The 22,620-nt window shown below is 48.9% G+C and overlaps 1 protein-coding gene across 2 annotated transcripts; it reads right to left on the bottom strand.

Annotated features, from left to right (window-relative positions):
• Positions 1 to 9,152: 9,152 nt before the first annotated feature.
• Positions 9,153 to 19,687, bottom strand: LOC136477523 (calmodulin-binding protein 60 D-like). Of its 2 annotated transcripts, none has more exons than XM_066475717.1 (9): positions 19,428 to 19,687; positions 19,137 to 19,330; positions 12,602 to 12,677; positions 12,443 to 12,501; positions 11,816 to 12,309; positions 11,551 to 11,711; positions 11,260 to 11,463; positions 10,709 to 10,943; positions 9,153 to 9,914 (listed from the first exon to the last, which is right to left on the bottom strand). In XM_066475717.1, the coding sequence occupies exons 2-9, from the start codon at positions 19,250 to 19,252 to the stop codon at positions 9,310 to 9,312; spliced, it is 1,950 nt and encodes a 649-aa protein (XP_066331814.1). In that variant the 5' UTR covers positions 19,253 to 19,330; positions 19,428 to 19,687; the 3' UTR covers positions 9,153 to 9,309. The 2 variants fall into 2 exon arrangements, with proteins under 2 accessions (XP_066331814.1, XP_066331813.1); XM_066475716.1 differs by having other exon boundaries at positions 9,153 to 9,917; positions 19,428 to 19,685.
• Between the last annotated feature and the right edge of the window lie 2,933 nt (positions 19,688 to 22,620).

The following is a 22,620-nucleotide window of genomic DNA, read 5'->3' as shown; positions in this document are numbered from 1 at the left end:
GTTGCTAGTGCCAGACACTTCAGTCTCCAGGAGCCTTGGTGCCTCCTTTAGTGAGTTGACAGGGCAGCCCACTCCTCCATACCTACATGTTCTAGGTCCTTCTACAGCTGCACCTATCATAGCGACTACAGAGACGCTCCCCTCCTCAGTGGCATCATCAGAGCCGGCTGCTTCAGTCATACCAGCACAGCCTATAGCAGCTTCAGTTCCTGATTTGACCCAGACTACTTCAGCATCACTTCCAGCTATAGAGGGTTAGATAGCTCAGAGCTCAGGATTAGATGATGATGGCACCCAATTCCACCTCACTCCTCGTACCTCAATGCCTGGCTCGTCCGCTGCAGCCCCGCTGACTGACCCTTAGGTTTTGGTGTTTGACGCCAAAGGGGGAGAGGGTTCGAGTATGTTAGCCTTAGGGGGAGCGACATATCTAGGGGGAGCTTAGTTATTATATTTGCTTATCTATTACATTTGAAGCTTTTATGTGTGTGATACATTATGCATTCATGTTTACTACTATATTTATGTGATAGTGATATCTACGTGATCGTGGTATATGACATGTGTGCTCTCTACTATGAATTATTTATATGTCATATCACTTGTGCTATGCTCATTTGCCTTTGCTTTCGTGTTTTACTCTAATGCAAATGAGCTTTATTACTTGTACTCATGCTTAATTCATATCTTTTGAGTACATCATGTTGGCTTGGGTCATATAAGCTTGCCTAGCACTTTTGTTCTTATTGCCAAAAGCTTATATGAACCAAGCATGTTGAAAACCTCATCTCTTTCACATACTCGAGGTAGTATTGTCATCAATCACCAAAAAGGGGGAGACTGAAAGCATCTAGGACCCTAGTTGGATTTCGGTGATTAATGACAATACGTGATTACTGTGACTAACGTGCGTTTTGTAGAGGCAATTAAGTTAGGTCACGGTAATGGAGATCGATTGGCAATTATGGTTGTCATGCCCCTACGATGGAAATCATTTCGGTTTTTGAAGGATGCACGATAAGGTTAAAGATGGACTAGTTCTAAGTGTCGATTGGAGTTGGAGAGACACTTATAGTAGTTTAAGACTTTGTTTTTCCTTTGGCCGTACTATTAAGGGGGTATGAATGGGTAGTTTAACCTAGGTGAGTCTAGTGAGTTAGGTGTGGTGCACACTTGTTAAAACTAGCACTAGGTAGCTCCAAAACAGCCCTTTGATCCAACGGAGCAAACTTCATTCACATATGATCGAGAGTTGGAAGTGAATGGAGGGTCAAATACTCACCGGACGCTGGCTCCGGTGTGACTAGATGCTAGCTCAGGGTCCGGTCAGTTCATTTGACCAAGGTGAAAGCGTCTGGAAGTGACCGGACGCTGTAAGGTCAAGTGATCGGACGCTGAGGGGTAGCGTCCGGTCGACTCCAGTAAGGTCCCAAAGAGGGAGAATCCTAATCGAACGTGTCCAGTCAATGCTGACCGGACGCTGATCAAGTTCCAGCTACTGACCGAATGCTGCTCAGCAAGTGACCGGACGCTGGGGTCTACCATTCGATCGACATCAGAAAGGCTCCAGTGAGGGGAAAACATGACCAGACGCGTCCTGTTAGTGCTGACCGGACGCTGGCCAGCGTCTGGTCAACACTTAACCACTGGAGTTCGGGGTGTACTGACTGGAGCATCCAGTCAACATGACCGGAGCGTCCGGTCACCCCATAGAGGCACATAATGGTTTGTTTTTTAGCCAATGTTAAAAATACAACCTCCACTTGTGTGTGGGGGTACTTTTGCTCATTCCAATAGCTGAGAAACACGTTTGAGAGTGCCAAGAAGAGCAAGGTCCTAGTGAGGTGATTGAGATTTTAGAATCCCAAAGAAAGCCCTCATTAGTGAGACCAAGAGTAGCAAAGGGTGCATCCACCCTTCTCATTAGGCTTGTCGTGGTCAAGTGAGAGTTTGTGCTTGTTACTCTTGGTGATCGCCATCACCTAGATGGCTTGGTGGTGACTGGGAGCTTAGTGATCATCCGGAGAGCTTGTGGATGACCCAACTCAAGTTGTGAGCGGTTGTGGATGATTCACCGTGATGGAGTGTCGAAGAATCAACCCGTAGAGAGCACTTGATCCTTGTGTGGATCAAGGGGGAGCTACACCCTTGCGTGGGTGCTCCAACGAGGACTAGTGGAGAGTGGTGACTCTCCGATACCTCGGCAAAACATCACCGCATTCCTCCTTCTCTATTTACTTTGATCATTTACTTTGTGCATTTACTTTGAGCAATTCAATTCTTGTCTTTACATTCATAGAATTGTCATGCTAGAGTAGGATTGGAACTTAGGTTGCAAGACTTTTGTGCGGTAGAACAATTAGAAACACTTTCTAAGCACAAGGGGTTAATTGGGCTAACCATAGGATTTAATTATTGAAAGAAATTTAGAATTAGCCCAATTCACCCCCCCCACTTGGGCATCTTGATCCTTTCAGAGACCTCCACTATCTTGATTTCATGGCCAGCCGATGGACCTTCCGCCTCTGGCCTGGTCGCATCTCCCCCCAACACCTCTAGCTCCGACTAGGAGGGCGAGCCATGCAGCCCTCCACCGGGCGAGGCAGGGAGCCCGGTCTCCCTCCCCTCTTCCGCTGCAGTTGGTGTAGGAGAGGTCACAAGGGTCACCTCCGATGCGGCTCCACCATCACCACCGGGATCACCACCAACACCATCGCCATCGCTGCTGTCATACTCACAACTGACCCGAGGGGGCACCGCCCTCGGAAGGGAAGGTTGCACCGCCGCCACCCTGCTCTCCCCGCCGCTCATCGTGACGCGATGCAAGGTGAATCTCCACTCCTCCTGCACAGGAGGCAGGGCGATGCTCAACCCCGGTAGCATCTGGCCACTATCAAAAAAGTATAGGTTAGTCGCACTCCAAAAAAACTCAACTCCAAGATCGAAAAGAAACAAAAAAAACATACCGGGATGTAAGCGGCAAGGCTCTAAAGCCCCAACCCGCCGGCAATGGGCCCGCCGGACGAGGGCCGCTCATAGGCCGTGAGATACGCCCCCTCACCTCGACCAGGGGGGACTCGAACCGGCCGGCTCCCGATCGGCCCGTGAGTCACCGTGACTGCAGGCTCGAGGCACGCCGACCGGAGCAGCTGACGGGGCACCCCCTATTGTGGGTCGCACGTCGGTGCCGGCCCCAAAGATGCGTGGGTGCAAGCCCGCTCCTCCAACCGCCTGGCCTGCTTCATCGTGCCTAGAGCATGTGGGCACAAGGTCAGCGATGCCTTCAAAGGGCATAGCAACCACGTCCGCTTCGCCTCCCGCTCATCAATGGCGTCTGAGCTCGCAGCATGCTTCCTTGGCACGGGAACATCACCGCGCCTTTCTGCCTCCCACCCACCGACAGTAGACGTAGCCATAGGCTCGTGACACTCCACCGAGGCTGTGGCTACCTCCCAGCCCCCTCATCCTCAGAGGAGATCACGTCGTCACCTATATCCGTGGGATCCTCCGACTCAAGCTCTACCCCAACATCGCTCCTGTTCTCCCTGGCCCGCACGTGCCGAGTGATATCCTGCTCCTTCTGGTTCTACCTCCGAGCCTTCTCAACTCTCTTCTTCTTCTCGATTGTTGCCTCCTTCAGGACAGCTTGCTGAGCCATGCCCATCGGAATATGTGGTCGGGACTTGTAACATTCGAGTCCCTACGAAAATGGACGACTCAACATCAAGACTACAGGAGAGCAGGATCAAAAGGGACACAAAATAAGGAGAGGAGAACATACCAGGTTGGACAGCTTGGAAGCGTGAAGAGCCCTGGGCTTGCTGATAAGAGACTCTTTGGGCTTCAATCGCAGCACCCGGTCGAGTTGGCTCCAGACTTCATCCTTCGCCAACTCCTCTGGCGACACGTGGTTGGGGTCCGTCGGGCCGGTGTACATCCACATCGGCCGCGTCCTTTCCGCCAGCGGGGCGACCCGACAGCGGAAGGTGTGGAACACCCACACTCCTGCTGCACCAACTTCTAGAGCTCTACCCCAATGACTTCTAGCTTCTTTGTTGGCTAGAAGGGCCCCACGACCAACTGTCCCACCTCTCTGGTCTTCTACCGATGAACGACGGGAATGGCGTCTTCACTAGGTTCCTGATGTAGAACCACTCCTCATGCCACTCTCAATTGGAGTCATAGGAGGAGTACACGGGGTAGGCGCCCGATGCACTCATCTTCTTCTACAGCATGAAGCCCCCCACCGGTGTGATCCTAGGTGGGTCCCCCTCCGACAAGGCTCGCATGAAGAAGAGCCACCGGAAGAAGTCCACATGTGGCTCCATCCTAAGGAAGGCCTCGCAAACAGTGATGAAGCCGGTGATTTGTAGCACCCTAGTCAGATTGAGGTGCTGTAGCTCCAAGCCCCACTCATTGAGGAGCCTGCGTAGGAACTAGTGCGTGGGGTATCCTAGCATACGCTCGTGAAAGGCGAGGAAGGAGACGACATCGCTGGCCTGAGGTCATGGAAAAGCCTCCCCCATGGGAGCCCTCTAGTGTGCCACCTCCTTCGGTGGCAGCACCCCCTTCTTGGTGAAGGCAGCCAGCACTGACTCTCTCAGAACATATGACCTCCAGCTCAACATTGTGGTCTAGATTCATGAACGAATCTATGAGTTTCTCCTCTCCCTTGCTCCCCCTTTTTTCCTAGGAACCGCCATGGCACACGAATGCTCTTGGCAAGAAGGAAGAAGAAGGAAAGGTGACAGTTGGGGAATAGGGGAAGGAATGGGACAAAAGCCCTCTTCCTTCTCCTATTTAAAGAGGAGGCGTAGCAGTTGAGGAAAGGCAAAAGATTAGGTCAAGAAACCATCTCCCTTTCCCCATTCAATGAGGATCAGATACGACAGGACGTGCCCTGACCAATGGGACATACCCTACCTGATGAGATGGCGCCTAGTCAGATGGGACGTGGCCTAGGTATGGCCCACCACTACCGCATGCCGGGCATGGGAAATAAGGCGCAACTATGTGCAGGCGGCCCCCTGCCTTCCTAGAAAAGACTTGGAAGGGCCCAACAATGGGATCTCCGCCCAAGAGAGACCAATGGGCTTCCAGAGTCGATCAGATGGCTTAGGCGAACACCGAGAGACAGGTAAGGAGCAGAGGGGCACCCCATGCGGGCCACACTGACTCCATCATGAACAACGAGTGTGGATCCCATTTGGACATCTCCGATAAAAGCTCTCCAAAGCCTGTCACTCAAGTCATCAAGGTAACTCTACCAATCCCACTTCATTTTATTTTCCGAATGCATAAACATTCATTCATCCATTCTCATACATGCATTCACACATTCATTCATACAATCATTCATTCATCCCATACATCCAAAGCATCGCATATGCAGCTAATGCATCATAACACTTTGTGTTGCGTCATGAAACGGTAGTTGCCTCATTCAACATGAGCAACGACCGACCAGGGTTCGAAGGCCAGCCCCCGAAGGGCTCGAGGCCACCTCATGTTAAACAGAGCCAGGGGAGAAAACACGGATGAGTCCCAGTGGCCCTCACCTAGTCTGCTTCGAAGTAAATAGGGTCATCTCAACCTTCTCGTTCGATCCTAACCTCAAGCCATACCCATAGAATCTCCATCGAGGGGAGGCCAGCGGACAGCCTGGGTCGGTCTCCGAAATAACCCGGACATCTACCGAGACGCTAGTTAAGGAGCAGTGGAATGCCACATAAGGGCTATGCTGACCCCGTCATGAATGATAGACCCGGATTCCACTCGAACGTACCCGTTAGCGAGCTCACCGAGCGCGTCACTCGAGCCATCGAGGCAAGTGACATTAGCTCAGGCCCTCTGGTTTTGAAAACCGTGAACGGGGTAACGCACAAAACTCAACTGGCCCCTACCAAGCCCAACGAGGCTCAGGGGCTCAAGATGCCCAATACCTCGGCTGCGTCCGACGCCTGGATCCGCGAATCCAACTCGCCTGATCCCTCGGCACATCCGACGCCTAGATCTAAGAGTCCATCTCGACCGATCCCCCGGCACGTCCGACGCCTAGATCCGTGAGTCCATCTCGACCGATCCCTCTGCTGCGCCCAATGCCTGGATCCATGAGTCTGTCTCGTCTGATCCATTAGCGCGACCAATGCCTTGGTTAGCGACTCTGACTCGCCCGATCCCTGGATCTGCGACTCTAACTTGCCCGAAACCTCGGCGCGCCCAATGCCCTGGTTGACGACTCCATCTCGCCTAGTCCCTCGGCCATGACCAAACGCCTGGGATCGCGCTCCTAGAAATGATGGGCCAGAAACTAGAAAGAGGAGGCTACGCCCACCAAAGTGCACACACACACGCCCGCTGACAAAACCCCCCAGGCGATTCTACCCGAATCGTCCGGGGGCTCGGGGGCTAACAAAAAATTCTCCCACTGGCAACACGAAAAATGCCTCGGATGATTCTACCCGAATCACCTGGGGGCTCGGGGGCATGGGGGCTACACCTGCAGGTGCGCTCACGCGCACCCGCCGTCAAAACCAAGAAAATCCCCTAGACGATTCTACTCGAATCGTCCGAGGGCTCGGGGGCTCGGGGGCTCCTGTCAGGTTTATAAACCCAGGGTCCCTCATGGACCTGCTTCCCACCAAAAGCTCGGCCCAGCAGACGACGTTGTGAACGACGCGCAACTCCTAGGCCGACCCAAAAACCTAACAACAGGCCAGAAGGGCAATCCATTCTCCTACTAGAAGGCCTGGACAAGGAAAGGACAACGCTTGCTTCTGAGTCCGGCCTGTCTCTCCGACCGAAAGGCCTGGCCAAGGAGGAACGACGCTCGCTTCCAACTACGGCCCACCTCTGTGACCGGAAGGCCTGGCCAATGCCGCTTCCGACTCCGGCCCGCCTCTCCGACCGGAAGGCTTGGCCAACGCCGCTTCCGACTCCAACCCGCGTCTCCGACCGGAGATGCACCGAACCTTTGCTTACAGCTCTTCTTCGACTGGCGCAGTCGGAGCCGACTAGGACCAACCGATCGGGTACACCCGCTCGGTGAGGACCCAGGAAACGAGCGGAGCAAGTAAGGTAGGATGCTCAAGTCAACCGCAATACTAAGGACCGCACCCTATACACCTGCAGCATAGTACCGACAGGGCATGTCAGAAGGGTGCCCTGCCACCTTCCAGGCATGTCAGAGCCCAAGCAGTGTTGTGGGCGCCAACGTTTGCCCTATAGTGTTGTGGGCGCCCTCAGCTCCCATACCAGGCGAACATAGTAAAACCCCCCACATGCCTCTGGGCATCAACAGTGTTGTGGACGTCGTCATTTGCCATACATGGTGAATGTGGTAAAACTTCCCACATGTGTCTGACATAAACAGTATTATGGGCGCTTACAATCATCATTGTACCCGACGGCGTGGTCAACAAGACTTAGTAGCATACATAAACTCTCACTTGTAAGACCGTCCCCTTTATTTATAAAAGAGGATGCACACTCTCCCAATAAGGAGGACTCTCTGACAATTCAATCGACTCACTGACGATTCAACCATCAATGGATCGAACAACCTACGATTCGAACGATTCCAACAGAGCACACGCTCAAATACTTAGCGCACGTAGGAGCTCCCGTCTCTTTCGACTCTTCGGTCCAGAGTCCGACTGGACCTCTTGCACCCTCCATCTTACTCCCTCTCGTTTATAACCCCACAGCAAACTTTGAGCACCTTAGCTCAGGAATAAAGTCTCCGACCGACTCAGACTGGACGTAGGGCACGTTGCCTGAAACAATATAAACCATGTGTCATTGAGTGCTAGGCCACATCCGATTATAACATATGGCAAAACTACAAATATTTACGTGTTGATCACTTTCTGCACCAACATATACTATCCAATGATTATAAGTTTATAAGCATAAATAATATAATATAAAATAAATGAATGGTCAAAGTGTAATCTAGGAGACCGTGTCATTCTAACTTGCGCCAGATAAAATGGACCGGAGGGGGTACTTCCTCTGTCCCATAAAAAGAGTATTCTCGCTTTCTAAGAAGTCAATTATCTTTAACTTTGACCAAAAATATATAGCAAAATATTAATATTTATGGTACATAATTAGTATCATTGATAGATCTTTGAATATATTTTCATAATAAACTTATTTTAGAGATTCAAATGTTGCTAATATTTTTTACAAATCTAATTAAACTTAAGATAGTTTCACTAGCACAAATCTCATAGCAACTCTTTCTATGGGACGGAGTGAGTAGTAAACTAATAAATTCATGCCTCTTGAGTAACACTAAAGAAAGAAATTGAGCACACTCAAAACAAGGAAACTAGTAAATTCATGCACGACTTCATTCACCGTCCTCTATTTTGTCCCAAATTAAATTGTTTTAGGATCCTGTTTGGCTGCACTGCACGTGTGTCCACCTCAATTTACATATACTTCAGTTGATTAGAATGAAAAATTAACTAATTCTTATACCAATCCACTCCAACGCACTTGAATAATTAATTAATTCTCACACCAATCCACTCCAACACGTGTATTTAGATTGATACGAAATTACAAATGCAGCTAAACATATGCTCACCAATCCACTCCAACACGTGGATTTAGATTGATACGAAATTACGAATGCAACTAAACATAGACTCACCAATCCAAACACACATGGATTTAGATTGATACAAAATTACGAATGCACCCAAACAAGGCCTATGTGGAACTCCGCCTCCAAGTTATGCCCCATCCAAACATATACATCAAGCACTGGCTCCATCTCAAGTTTGTCCCAGAGACCATAGGGCCACATTTCTGCACGCATCAAGCCACAAACCCTTCTGGGCGAAAACACCGAGACGTTCTTTGAAACAAATAGTATCCGTGGAGCATAGTGCAGAGGCCAGCAAATACCTCCCACTGGATTAGTCTGAGGTGGACCGCTGTTTAATGACGGAGAAAAGGATGCAGAATGCCAATGTTACCTGTTCTGAATTCTGTAACAAATGAATGTACAGACTTCAGGTTAAGGTTCATAACAGGGCTAGCATCACACTAAACAAACAAAGCATTTTAAATGGTAAGAGAGCTATACAAACGTGGTGGTGGTGGTGGTGGTGGTGGGTGGGGGGGGGGGGGGGGGGGGGGGGGGGGGGGCTGGAAAAGAGTTTTGTCCATAATTAAGCTCAGGACCAGAACTATCCTCCTAAGGGGCATATCTGAGCCCATCCGGATCCACAAACATCATCAATGAAACTTTGGTAGATGAACAGCTCGAGTGCACATGCTTCCAGCTGTTGCTTTCTAGTCGTCTAGCTCAATAAGCTGAGCTCTTCTCTCAGCTGCCTTCTTCCTGACAAAGATGCCCCACCGCATAGCAGCCTTGATCTTGAGCCACCCGACAACAGCTTTCCCAGGTGCGCGGGTGCGGTCATCCTCATAGCTCAAGTTTGGTGAAGGTGCAGGCATGTATGAAGGGAAATTGAAGCCATCTTCAGTTAGGTTGGTTCCTGCACCACCCATGCTCAGAAGCCGTAACATTTGTTGCATTTCTTCGTTTTCCAGAATCTCATGGCTCCTCATCCTGATCTCCTCCATCAGGTAGTCATCAACACCACCACGGTTCTCCTGTTGCTGCGGCCATTCTTCAAAAGGATTCAGGCCTGTTGGCTGCATGGACTGGCCAAGTGCTGGGAATTCAAAACTTTGATGTTGCTGCGGAGGGCCCAATGCTAGCATATTAGACCCTCTTGAAGCTTGACTCTGAAGGGATGAACCACTAAACTGGCTTTCAGGCAACACTGCACTCCTGTCATATTGCATGGTGACGTTTGCAGGAATGTTCTGAGTGTTGGCTGCATATCTTGCTGGCTGGTTTCCATTTCCATTGTATGCATTTCTAGTTCCATCTGCTGAACAGAAGTAATTCAGTGATGTCAGTACAGCACACGCATGGTAAATTAATTAAATTCACGACTCATGCAAACTGCACATCCATATCCCATAATCATAAGCAGTATCATTTTCTATACGCATGGAATTAATTAAATTCGCGAATCATGCAAACTGCACATCCATATCCATAATCATAAGCAGTATCATTTTCTATACACAACCAACAATTGTTGACAATAAGTATTTAAAATGTCATAAAGCAACAGCAACAGTACGAGGCAGCATTAGCGCAATTCCTGCCAGAGTTACTAATGCCCTAATTCCAGTGTTGAGGACAACTGAACAAGCCTACTTGACTGATCCTTGTTAGTATAACCTGGCATATGCAGAAGCATAACCATATGCTATCAGAACAGACTGCAGTGACAAAAAATTGACAAGTAAATCAATTGGATTGTGTACACAGAATATAAACCATCAGAAAATTTCGTTGTCATTTTTGCACACTACTGTTGGGTCAGCAAGGATGAGCGAATGGGCTTAGACTGAAATCATTGGGCTTGTCATGACAAATGATAAAAGGGCACTGAGCAATACTGTATAGTGCCACCACAAAGACTAACAAGTTGGAAAAATCCCATCCAATGTGTCAGGTGGCCACCAGCAATAGCTTGTACTATTTTATTTGAATTTATGCTCTTTGCAATAGTACCATGCAAATTCTCCTTAAAAACTCATGGCCACTAGAGCATGGCTAAAACAAAAAGGTGGACATCAAAACTCAATAGGATAAATCAGGATATGTCACCTTCATTCATAGTACCCGACGAGGAAGTTTGTCCAGCTTTTGCTGGAAGGGACAATTGTTTCTGTGAATTGGCCGAACCATATGAAGCAGGATTGCTTGTTGAGGCAGCTGCAGCATCACTTCTTGTCGTGACAGATTTCTTTTTCTGCTTGAAGCTCAAGAGTGCCTTGCCATCATATTCTACAACTTGCATCCAGTCCTCATATGCTTTCTTTACCAATGCATCAGCATAGACCTGCAGTTTAAGATGAGCACAAATACAAATGTCAGTAGACCACTCTTGGATAGAGGATTTGGGTTCAAACCCTTCGGATTTAGCTAATAGATCCTAGAAACTTCCAAAGCAATCCCCTCTCATCCAAACACAGTGATGATATTGAACATACCGCAACTTCAAAAGTTGTTCTTCAAAAAAGAATGTTGATTATTTGCTTACTGAAATGCTCTACTGGTTACATTAGCAGAATATCAAAAACTGACAACACTATACAAATTTGTAAAGGTTTTTGACTTAAGGCATTGTAGTTGGCCGAGTCGCAAAGGGCACTAACCTTCTGATTGTCTGTGAGATTTTCAGCTGAAATGAACTGATCATCGGCAATCAAACCAGTGAACTCATAGATGTTATTGAATATGGCACCCACGTTTCTTGAGTCTCTAGCATAGTATACATAATGCTTTCCACTTAAGACACACGTCTTTGCATGCTCAACAAGGCTGTCCCACATCTTATTTGACATTCCACTGCCCAGAATCTACAAAAAGAACAAGGGATGTCAAATCATATAGGAAATACCATAAATCACAATATAGTAAGTAATAACAGGTATCATAGAACTTACGCTACGTAATCTCTGCTGATCCCTAACAAGAAGCCGGAGGAAATCTTCAACTGTATAGATCCCACTAGCATTTAACTTCTTGTGGAATGCACCATCCTTGCCAATCTTTTCTAATCTCCAAACATCATCCTTCAGCGCGGGTGGGTAGTGCTTTTTGTACACTAATAAATACAAAATCAGCATGCTTGGCAACTGATGAAAATTCTAAAAATACAGTTATTTTTTGTATCATCTAGTGAGTAAATCAACAATGTGTAACACATACATTCTCCTCTGTGGTCCTTAACAGGGAAAGCTTCTGTCTTGGCTTCTTGGACACGAATACCTTCACAAAAGCCAGGAGCAATCCTCAGCCCAAGTCTGAATTTCCTGCTTCTTATCCAGCTGGAGTTGTCAGTGAAGGTAAGCTCTCCTATGGTTCCAACACCTTCTTTAAGAGTCACTTGCAGGTCACCTGTCAAAAGAGGCCTCTTCCCTTCACGCTCCTTGACAATATTACTTTCAAACTCTTCTTCTGTCCAATCCTCATCTTCCTCTTTATTAAAGTCGCCCTCAAGCACAAGGATATCCAGTTTTGCAAACGACTCAGGTCCTGAAGTAACAACACATCCAGTGTTTGCATCCAACAGCACGACATGTATAGCTGCTCCCTGCTCACCTTCAACTTTTCCACCAGTGAAGATTGGAAGTGCCAACTGACTTCTGAACTGGAGTTGAAGATTTCTTCCGTCGGGGCCTTCAATTCTTTTGGGGGAGGATCTGTTTTCATTGATATTAGTTTCATATCCCAAGAGCCTTTAATGTGGTGATATCACAATAGCAATAATAAACAATTTCCAAGACAGAATATCTCCCAAGCATCACCATGAAGAGTAAGTTGATTTTTTTTTACCTTCCTTGAATTCTAGCAGGACCCAGTTTGGCTAAAGCACGCTCTACTTCTTCACTTACCTAGGACCAGAAATAGAATGGATCAAATATGTCAGTAAGGATATGTATACAGAATTTTTACATATAAACTAAAAATAAGACCAACAGAAATTTGACTCACAACTCTTCGGAGAATGGGCTCGAGCGACGAACAGAGCTTCTGCAAACTGTCCATCTTGAGAGCTTCCACAATGACACTGAAAAATGTTTTGTTAGCTAAGCAACAATCATATTTGTAGTTTGAAGGGTGGTAGATCAAAAACTGTAACTTATCAGTACACTCTACCAAAATTACTTTTATGTACTAATATATTAGCTAACCGGCTAACCCTAACTGTGGAACCCGATTCAGTTCCCACACTAATATAGGCCTGCTTGGCAGAGCTCCAGCACTAGGACCTCTTTATTCCCAAGAAAATTGGGGCATGCTAGAGATGAAACCCAACACTGTAGAAGTTAAGTCCTGCTCCCAGTTATCACTTAGTTATCTGTGCTTAATTATGTTTCTGCTATTAAGGCCTTGGGCAGCACAAGTGACTGTGCAAGTACCCAGGCAGTTAGCTGTTTAGTTAATGCTCTAAATGAGCCATCAATGTAATCAATGTGCTACTTATCTCCTATATATGAAAGAGCAGTCGCCTGGGTGTGTTATCCTAGCTGAGTAAAAACACTCTGTACCTCCAACAATTGGTATCAGAGCCCAGGTTAGACACCTCTCTCTCATCTTCTACTCGAGCCCCCTTCCCTGCTTTCTCATCCATGGCCTCGACATCTTCTGAGCGCCGAAGGAAGGCTGCCAAGGGCGTCAGCGATGCGGAGGACTCCTCTGGCCGGGCCGCGCGCTTGAAAGCTGCAGAGGAGGCAGCTGCGCAGGCGGTCCAGGCGGCGCGGCAGGCGGCGGCGGCTGCAGAGGAGGCGGCAAGGACCGCGCGGGTGCTGAGGGAGGAGATTGCAGCAGAGAAGGAAGAAGAGGAGCTGGAGTATGAAGAAGGAGGAGGAGGTCAAGAGCCCGCGCCGGAGGTCTCCATCTCCGCCAGTCCGCAGGCGTGGCCGCGGTGGCGGGCGTCGGGAGTCGCCTGTGTACGACAGGGTCGTATACAGGGACTCGGGCAGCGGCACGAACTGGCCGATGCTGTCCAAGACGAACTACCACGAATGGAGCCAAGAGATGAAACTGCGAATGCAGGCCCGCGATCTGTGGGACGTAGTTGAAGGAGAGCGGGTCTCGTTCCGCGACGACCGGCGGGCTATGGAGGCGATTGTCGCAGCGGTTCCCAAGGAGATGGGGATTCCGCTCATCGACAAGCGGACGGCGAAGGAGGCGTGGGACGCCATAGCTGCTGCGCGCATCGGCGTGGACAGGGTCCGCCGCGCGACGCTGCAACGCATCCGCCGCGACTGGGAGAACATCAGTGTCAAGCCAGGAGAGAGCGTCGAAGATTTTGCCTTCCGCCTCTCAACTCTGCATCGACAGCTTGTCCTTCATGGTGATCAGGACATCGATGAGAGGCGTGTGGTGGAGAAGTATCTGCGTACAGTACCGTCGAAGTATGCGCAGATTGTGGTTGCTATTGAGCAGTTTCTGGACTTTGACATGCTCACGCTTGAGGAAGCCACTGGGAGGCTCAAGGCTGTTGATGACCGTGAAGAGCAAGCGCCTACCGAGCCAATCACCGTCGGCGGCAAGCTCATGTATACTGAGGAGCAATGGCGCGCACGCTGGAAGAAGGAGAAGAAGGGCGGCGGGGATGATTCTGCTGGCTCTAGTTCAAAGAATCAGCGCGGCGGCGGCCAAGGCGGCGGTGGTGGCCGCGGTCGCGGCGGCTGGCGAGGAAAGGGCCGTGGCGGCGGCCGCGATGGTGGACGCTGTGGCGATACCTGCCACAATTGTGGCCAGGAGGGCCACTGGGCAAGGGACTGCCCTCATCCACGCCGAGACAGAGATGGTGACCGTGATGGTGGCGGTGACCGCGGCGGCGGACGGGGCAGAGGCCGTCGTGGCGGCGGCCGCGGTGGCAATCAAGGCCAGCACGCTGGTGGCCGAGGGGGCACAGGCGGCGGTGACGGCGGCCACAATGGCCGTGTGCAGTATGCAGAATGCGAGGATGATGGGGCTCTGTTTCTGGCGCATGGGCTCGTTGATCTTGATAAGTGCGCGCCGGCATACACCTATGCTGCTCAAGAGGTGAATCTGGAAGAACCAAAAGCCCGCGCCTTCCTTGGTGCCAATGGCGATGAAGAAAAGGCAGATGTGTGGTACCTTGATTCAGGAGCTACACACCATATGACTGGACGGCGTGAGCTCTTTTCTGACTTGAACACGGACGTGCGAGGCACGGTCCGATTTGGAGATGCGTCCAAGGTTGACATCAAAGGCATCGGTTCGATTGCTTTCGAAGGAAGAACTGGTGAGCATAGGGTGCTGCAGGGTGTGTACTATATACCAGCCCTGAAGAATTCCATTATCAGTCTGGGTCAGCTTGACGAGACTGGCTCCAAGGTGGAGATATATCACGACGTGTTACGTATCTGGGAACACACTGGCCGTTTGATTGCCAAGGTGAAAAGAGGGGCTAACAGATTGTACACACTCCAACTTCATGCAGCCCAGCCACTTTGTCTTGCAGCATGCAGAGGAGATGTAGCGTGGCAGTGGCATGAGAGGATGGGGCATTTGAATTTTGATGCACTCCGCAGACTTGGGAAGGAGGAGATGGCGCGCGGTGTCCCGGTTATTGACCATGTGGAGCAGGTGTGTGACACCTGTGTCACCACCAAAATGAGAAGGCGCCCGTTCCCAGCTGCAACACAGTACCGTGCCAAACAGCCCCTTGAGCTGGTGCACGGCGATCTTTGCGGACCAGTGACACCTGCAACACCTGGAGGGAATCGATATTTCCTGCTGCTCGTCGATGACGCTAGCCGTTTCATGTGGGCAGCGCTCATACCAAGCAAGGATGCAGCAGCAGAAGCCATCAAGCGCATCAAACTGAGCGCAGAGGCGGAGAGTGGTCAGAAAATCAGGGTGCTTCGCACCGATAATGGAGGAGAATTCACAGTTGCTGATTTCGCTACCTACTGCGCAGAACAAGGCATTAAGAGGCACTTCAGTGCTCCCCACTCACCTCAGCAGAATGGGGTAGTTGAACGGCGCAATCAGTCAGTAGTGGCCATGGCAAGGGCACTGCTTAAGCAGAGGGGCCTGCCAGCTCGGTTTTGGGGGGAGGCTGTGATGACAGCAGTCCACATACTGAACCGATCACCGACACGTGCGTTGAAGGGGATCACCCCATATGAGGCCTGGCATGGACGTTCACCAACTCTGGGACACATGAAAGTGTTTGGGTGTGTGGCATACACAAGGAAGCTCAGTCAGCTGCGCAAACTTGATGACCGCGGCGAGGCCGGCGTGTTTATTGGTTATGCAGAAGGAGCTAAGGCATATAGGGTGTTTGAGCCTGTGAGCGGGCGTGTCAGGATCAGCCGTGATGTTGTATTTGATGAAGAACATGGCTGGGATTGGTCCTCGCCGGAATCTGGGCCATCAGCTATGAACAGCAGTGAATTCACAGTTGAGTATGTCTGGTCAGAGGAGGTGAGCGAACCAGCGCCGCCGTCGTCGCCTCTGCTCCCGGATTCACCAAGAACACCCGCACCAAACAGCCCAATTGGAGTTGAAGGAGCAGAGGGCTCCGCATCAACTCATCCTCAAGCTAATTCTGCTCCAGCGGCACTGGAAGTGTCACCACCGCCACCAAGTCCTCAGATTGAGCATGCCACGCCTCTGGAGGATGATGATGATCGACTGGATGCTTATCACGAGGATGAACCACTTCGCTACAGAACTGTCAGCAATATCATTGGCCAGCAGCCCACACCGCCACTTGCAACTCGCCTGTTCGCAGAGCTGCATCTAACGCACTCTGGCGAACCAACTTCGCATACTGAAGCCAAGAGAGATCCAGCGTGGTGCGTAGCAATGAAAGAAGAGCTGCGATCAGTAGAGAGAAACAAGACCTGGGAGCTTGTGAAGCCTCCTGCTGGTCACCATCCAATCACCCTGAAGTGGGTGTTCAAATTGAAGAAGGACGAACACGGTAATGTTATCAAACACAAAGCCAGACTTGTCGCTCGTGGCTTTGTCCAGCAAGAAGGCGTGGATTATGATGATGCTTTCGCCCCTGTCGCACGCATGGAATCCGTTCGAGTCTTGTTGGCTCTGGCGGCACAGGAGGGTTGGTCTGTTCATCAGATGGACGTCAAGTCCGCATTTCTAAATGGAGACCTCAACGAGGAGGTATATGTGCATCAGCCGCCTGGCTTTGTTGTTGCTGGACAAGAAGACAAGGTGTATCGCTTGCGCAAAGCTCTGTATGGCCTACGGCAAGCACCAAGAGCATGGAATGCAAAGCTTGATTCAACATTGAAGAAGAAAGGTTTCAGACAAAGCAACCATGAAGCTGCAATCTATAGGCGAGGTTCTGGAAACTCTCTGTTGCTTGTCGGTGTGTATGTGGATGATTTGATCATCACAAGGGCCAAAGAGCAGGATGTTGAAAGCTTCAAGGCTGAAATGAAAGCAACATTTGAGATGAGTGACCTCGGGCTCTTAAGCTTCTATCTGGGCATTGAAGTACAGCAGAGCACCGATGGCATCACCCTTAGACAGACTCACTATGCCAAAAGGATACTGGAATTGGGTGGTATGGTGGACTGCAACCCAGCAGCCACTCCTATGGAGGAAAGGCTAAGATTGAGCAAGAAGAGTACAGCCAAGGAAGTTGATCCAACACAGTACAGGCAGCTGGTTGGAAGCCTGCGATATTTGGTTCATACTCGACCTGACTTGGCATTTGCAGTCAGGTTTGTGAGTAGATTTCTGGAAAGGCCCACCATAGAGCATCAGCAGGCAGTGAAGCGTATCCTTCGGTATGTGGCAGGCAGTCTGGAGTATGGCCTGCACTTCACCAAGGCATCCAGTGAAGCCAGATTCATTGGCTACTGTGACTCAGACTTGGCTGGAGATATTGACTCAAGCAAGAGCACTACAGGTTGTCTATTCTTCCTAGGCAACAATCTGGTCAGTTGGCAGTCCATTAAACAAAGAGTGGTTGCCTTATCTAGCTGTGAAGCAGAGTATGTTGCCATGACTACTGCTGCAACACAAGCTCTGTGGCTGTCCAGGTTACTTGCTGAATTGTTGGGAAAGAAAGTGGAAGTAGTAGAGCTGCGAGTGGATAACAAATCAGCAATAGCACTTGCAAAGAACCCTGTCTTTCATGACAGAAGCAAGCATATAAGAATCAAACAACACTTCATCAGAGATTGTGTTGAAGAAGGCAGCATCAAGACTGAGTTCGTCGCCACAAATGATCAACTGGCAGACATTCTGACTAAGGCCTTAGGCAAGGCCAAGTTTGAAGACATGAGAAGCAAGATTGGGATCATGAAGATCAAGGATGGGGGGAAGCAGGTCTTAGGGGGAGAACTGTAGAAGTTAAGTCCTGCTCCCAGTTATCACTTAGTTATCTGTGCTTAATTATGTTTCTGCTATTAAGGCCTTGGGCAGCACAAGTGACTGTGCAAGTACCCAGGCAGTTAGCTGTTTAGTTAATGCTCTAAATGAGCCATCAATGTAATCAATGTGCTACTTATCTCCTATATATGAAAGAGCAGTCGCCTGGGTGTGTTATCCTAGCTGAGTAAAAACACTCTGTACCTCCAACAAACACCAGGCACCAAAATAAACAAAGAAAGAAACACATAACAGGGTAAAAGACGAAGAAGGAAAAAGAGGTATTAGTAAGAGTAAAAAAGTAGTATTGATAACAACAACAATAATAACAATAATAATAATAATAATAATAATAATAATAATAATAATAATAAGAGTGGAGTGATAACCTAGGTCATGGTTTTGGCACGAATTGACAATCTATAACTCAATAAACAAACTATTGATTTTTGAGTCGGGAGAATTGTATCATAAACAGCATGGCACAACCAGCATGCTAGCCAGGAAAATTGAAGTTATCAACTGTCCGCATGGTCAAATGCAAAAAATATGCTAATATTGAACTTCAGTTCTAAATAAGCACTGTATTATCATCCACTTTCTACAGCATGACACCTTTACCATCTTTGCTCTAAGGGATTTGGTGCTCTGACTGAGCTGGAGAGCACCCAACAGCCAAAAGAGCAAACACTCAGAACTACCAAAAAAACATCCCTTTTGCATGGACCAGAGTGCATTTTAGGTTCATAATTATCTGCTTAAGGCACTTCATTTTTCTAGCAATTCGTACCTCATCTCAGAACAAAAGGTAGTTTTCATATGTGTTATCCTCACCAAACCAAACTCCAGGTGGAGCTCTCAGTCCGACAGTTAATCAAATCGACAAAAAGACTCGTAGGCAAACTTCCTGTTCCAGCACTCATTTGTACCGAAATACTGATACTAAGCTTAACAACAGCAGCAGCACTAGCATAGTAATCACTGTACTTCCGCCAGTCATCTCAATCAATCAAATCAAACCAAAGCAAGGGTTTCAAATTTCTTCCCGTCTCAAACCGGCAACAACCTAAGGCATGGAACCTAAACATTAACCAATGACAAAACTCTAGGTAGCAGAATCAAAGCATTAGCACACGCGCACCTAGCGAGGGCAGGGACGCGCGGGCGCTTGGGCGCATGGTCGTCGTCATCGCCGCCACCAGTGGGGTGCAGCCCGCGCTTGGACCCCGACCGCTGAAGTCGTCCCGGGCGCTGCATCGCGCCGTAACCCTAACCCTAGCCTCCCCCTCGGCTCCCAGTGCCCTCCTCCAGCCTTCCGCTGCGCGCCTGTCAGATCTGCGCCCATTACAAACCCAGGTGAAAAAAAAAATCCCCAAAATAAGCACCAGGAGTGCAGGGACGCAAGCCGAAGCGAAGCGGAGCGGCGCGGTACCGAATCGGCGCCGCCGGCGAGGAGGAGAACAGTCTCCGGCGGAATCGCGAGGCCGAGCTGCGGCGAGAGATCTGCGCTCTGGACCTCTGGGGAGAAGTGTGGTGGAGCGGGTGGGAGGGCGAGCGCTGTTGTGCGTGGGTGCTGTGCTTGCTGTGCTCCCTCCCGCGAGCCTCCGCCTTTGTTTACGGCCTCAAATGGGTTTGTTTACTTGCCGTGCTTCACCTACCCAGCCGAAAGCCACTCCGGCAAGGTTCTCGCTCGCTGACTCTCCGGGCACACGAGATCGGAGGTCCGGCCGTGACGGACAATGATAAGCGGGTCCTGGAAGCAGCGGGTCCCTGTGTCAGTGCGCTGGGGGAATAGTGCGGGTTGACAAGGTGGTGACCTGGTGGGGTGCATGACGACGGCGGCGGCTACGGGTAAAGATGGCCGGACCAGATGATAGGATATTTCGTGCCATATTGGGGCGTTGCGGACTGCCGCTCATTACTGAAAACTCACTGACTGGTCGGTCATGTTGCTCTGGGGCCCATTCGTCGGTGAGGATCGGGCAGCATAAGGCGACATCGATGACAGGTAGGCCCTCGGGAGTGGCGTCCCACCAATCAGTGGGGAGGGTTTTCAGTTCGTGGTTGGTGAAAAAACACGTAAACAGGTGGGGCGGGGGCTCCCAACACTGTACCTAGTCAAAGATGTACGGATCTTATGTGGCCTTGGGATCCCGATCCTGTCACTCTGTGGCCACTACTACTGGGACTGGGAGGTGTGGGAGCCTGGGGGCCTGCCGGCCTGGTATTTCTGGCCAATAAGCCGTCAGCGGCACAGTGGAAAGTGAGGTGCACTAGTATGCTTGGCGCGTGCTTAGTTCGGGGAATTTGAAAATTTAGGCTACTGTAGTACTTTTGTTTTTATTTGATAATTAGTGTTCAATTATGGATTAATTAGGCTTAAAACGTTCGTTTTGTAATTTCTAACAAAACTGTTCAATTAGTTTTTTTTCATCTACATTTAATGCTCCATACACGTATCGCAAGATTCGATGTGATAGGTACTGTAGCACTTTTTAGAAATTTAGGGTTAGAACTAAACACTCGCTTGGACACAAATTGAACCCGGCAAAAAAGTTTTCCTACTCCATTTGGTAGGACAGCTTTGTATCAAATTCAGTCAATTATCCCCATTGATATCTATACACTCCTTCTAAAAAAGGACTTGTAGTACGTAACTAGTAAATAAAAGTGACTTAGATACTCCCAAAAGTACTAGTAGACAATGATAAATAGTGCTAAACAGCGGCAATCCAATATCATATAATGCTACATTGTCTTTTTTATAAAATTTGAATGTTTTAATATTTTTCTTTATAGGACTGAGAGACTACATCACTTCACTGATACGGTAACTCCGTTACAATTGATTAGAAAAGTTACGGCTTACGATGTGTGTCCTGATTTGTGCGTGAGCGTTCGCCATCTTCTCTGCTGCACGCAAAGGAGAGATTTAGAAAACAAGATGATCATGAATGCAAATGAGTGTGGTGTCATTGTGTCACAAAGTGATTGACAGTAACTAGGGACAAATCTAGAGAAAAATAGAGAGAGTGGCTTACGCTTTCTTCCAATCTCCCAAGCCCCACCTCCCAACCTTAAAAAATAGGAGGAGCTTAAGGAGGGGGCTCTATGGTTGCAGAGGTAGTAGCAAGCTTGAGCCAGACCCATCCCATCACTAGATCTGCTCCTAGAAAATCACAGGAAACACTATGAAGAACATGAGAAAAAACAGGGAGAAAACGCACCCACTGGAGATGGCAGATCTAGCATCAGTAAGTTGTGAAATTATATATGCTTGAAGGGAGATGAAGCAGTAGACAAGGGTGAGTGGTATCGCTGCCACCTCTAGCGAAGATAATCGAAGGGATTTGACCATGGATGCGGGCAACAAGGCTATGAGGTGTGCAACAGATCTGAGAGGAATGAGGCAATGAATAAGAAGGGGCAACGGTTGGGTGAGGCATGAGAAATCGAGGATGGGTGGTGTTGACGGTAGTTAACAACTATTATAAAACTGTCAATAAAACATATACAAGGGCACAATTGAGATCACCAACAAAGGTCTAGGAGTTTAAACTAATAAATTCCATAAGTTTTGGTGAATATATGTTTTCAGCAGGGTTTAATTAGAAAACCGCCAAGGAGGACATAATCATCAAAAGAAAGTATGGAGTTCCAACGCGGTACTTACGTGGAAAGACTATAGAACACTCCAGAAGCCACGTCACCAAAACCTAGAGCAAGGGGATGACATGTGGGGCCGCCCAGCCCCACTATCAGGCCTCTCGGCACCCCATGGGCCCACCTGTCAGCCAGCTTCGTATGTCGGTCTCCCATCGTCTTTGAGGATGCATCTAGACCGTTGCTTAAGTCGGTTTGATCCAAGGGCTCACGTTGGACCCTCAGGGCTATATAATCCAGCCCCTGCCTCTCCCCCAGACATAACCCTAGTCATCAAGTCATTTGAGAAGACAGTAACCCTAATCATCCTTAGAGCTCCATTATATTCTAGGGCATAGCTAGTTAGGCTAGGTCTACAGGGAGGCAAGCAGGCTTTGCTTGGATTCTCGATAGTGTCAAGAGTGTGGTTCGGTATAATCTTTGTACCCCCTCTCTTTTGTATCTCCATTTTTTATATGCTTGCTACAATTGTTATGACAATATTAGTATTCATCTTATTCATGTTCTTCGTTATAATGTTCATCGTCTACTTTGAGTATATGCTTAGTATAGTTGGATTATCATCATGTTCATGCATAAGTTCGTATAGCGCTCACTCTAAGGTACCGTGGGTGGGTGGTCGACATTGTGTAAGCGTGGTGCTTATACATTGTTTACCTGTGAATACACCCTACATTCTAGGTCATGTGGTAGATCACGGATGTGACACTCCCATTGAGTCCTTTGTAGTCCACTCCCCAATGTAGGTAGCACATAGGATCTGGTTATGAAGGGGGACAAGCTCTGTTCTTAATCTCCCTTATGTGTAGATATGAAGATGATCTTAGCCATGATTACTAGGTGTAATTACACTAATCAATGTATAATTTGACTTGTAATTAAGAATGACTTAGGAATTATTCCTCTAATATTCTACTTGACCATGCTATTGCCATAGAAATCCTATGACTTACCCCTGTTAT

Source organism: Miscanthus floridulus, chromosome 8 (genome assembly GCF_019320115.1).
Source record: "Miscanthus floridulus cultivar M001 chromosome 8, ASM1932011v1, whole genome shotgun sequence".
NCBI classification, from domain to species: Eukaryota; Viridiplantae; Streptophyta; class Magnoliopsida; order Poales; family Poaceae; genus Miscanthus; species Miscanthus floridulus.
The sequence above is the reverse complement of the archived record's forward strand: the minus strand, read 5'-3'. Positions and strand labels throughout refer to the sequence as shown.

Coding starts and splice junctions, on each gene's coding strand:
- LOC136477523 (XM_066475716.1), bottom strand. CDS start 19,252: ATGCAGCGCCCGGGACGACTTCAGCGGTCGGGGTCCAAGCGCGGGCTG. Junction 10,944..11,259: donor ATCTCACAGACAATCAGAAG/GTTAGTGCCCTT, acceptor CTTAAACTGCAG/GTCTATGCTGATGCATTGGT. Junction 9,918..10,708: donor GTCGGGTACTATGAATGAAG/GTGACATATCCT, acceptor ACTTCTGTTCAG/CAGATGGAACTAGAAATGCA.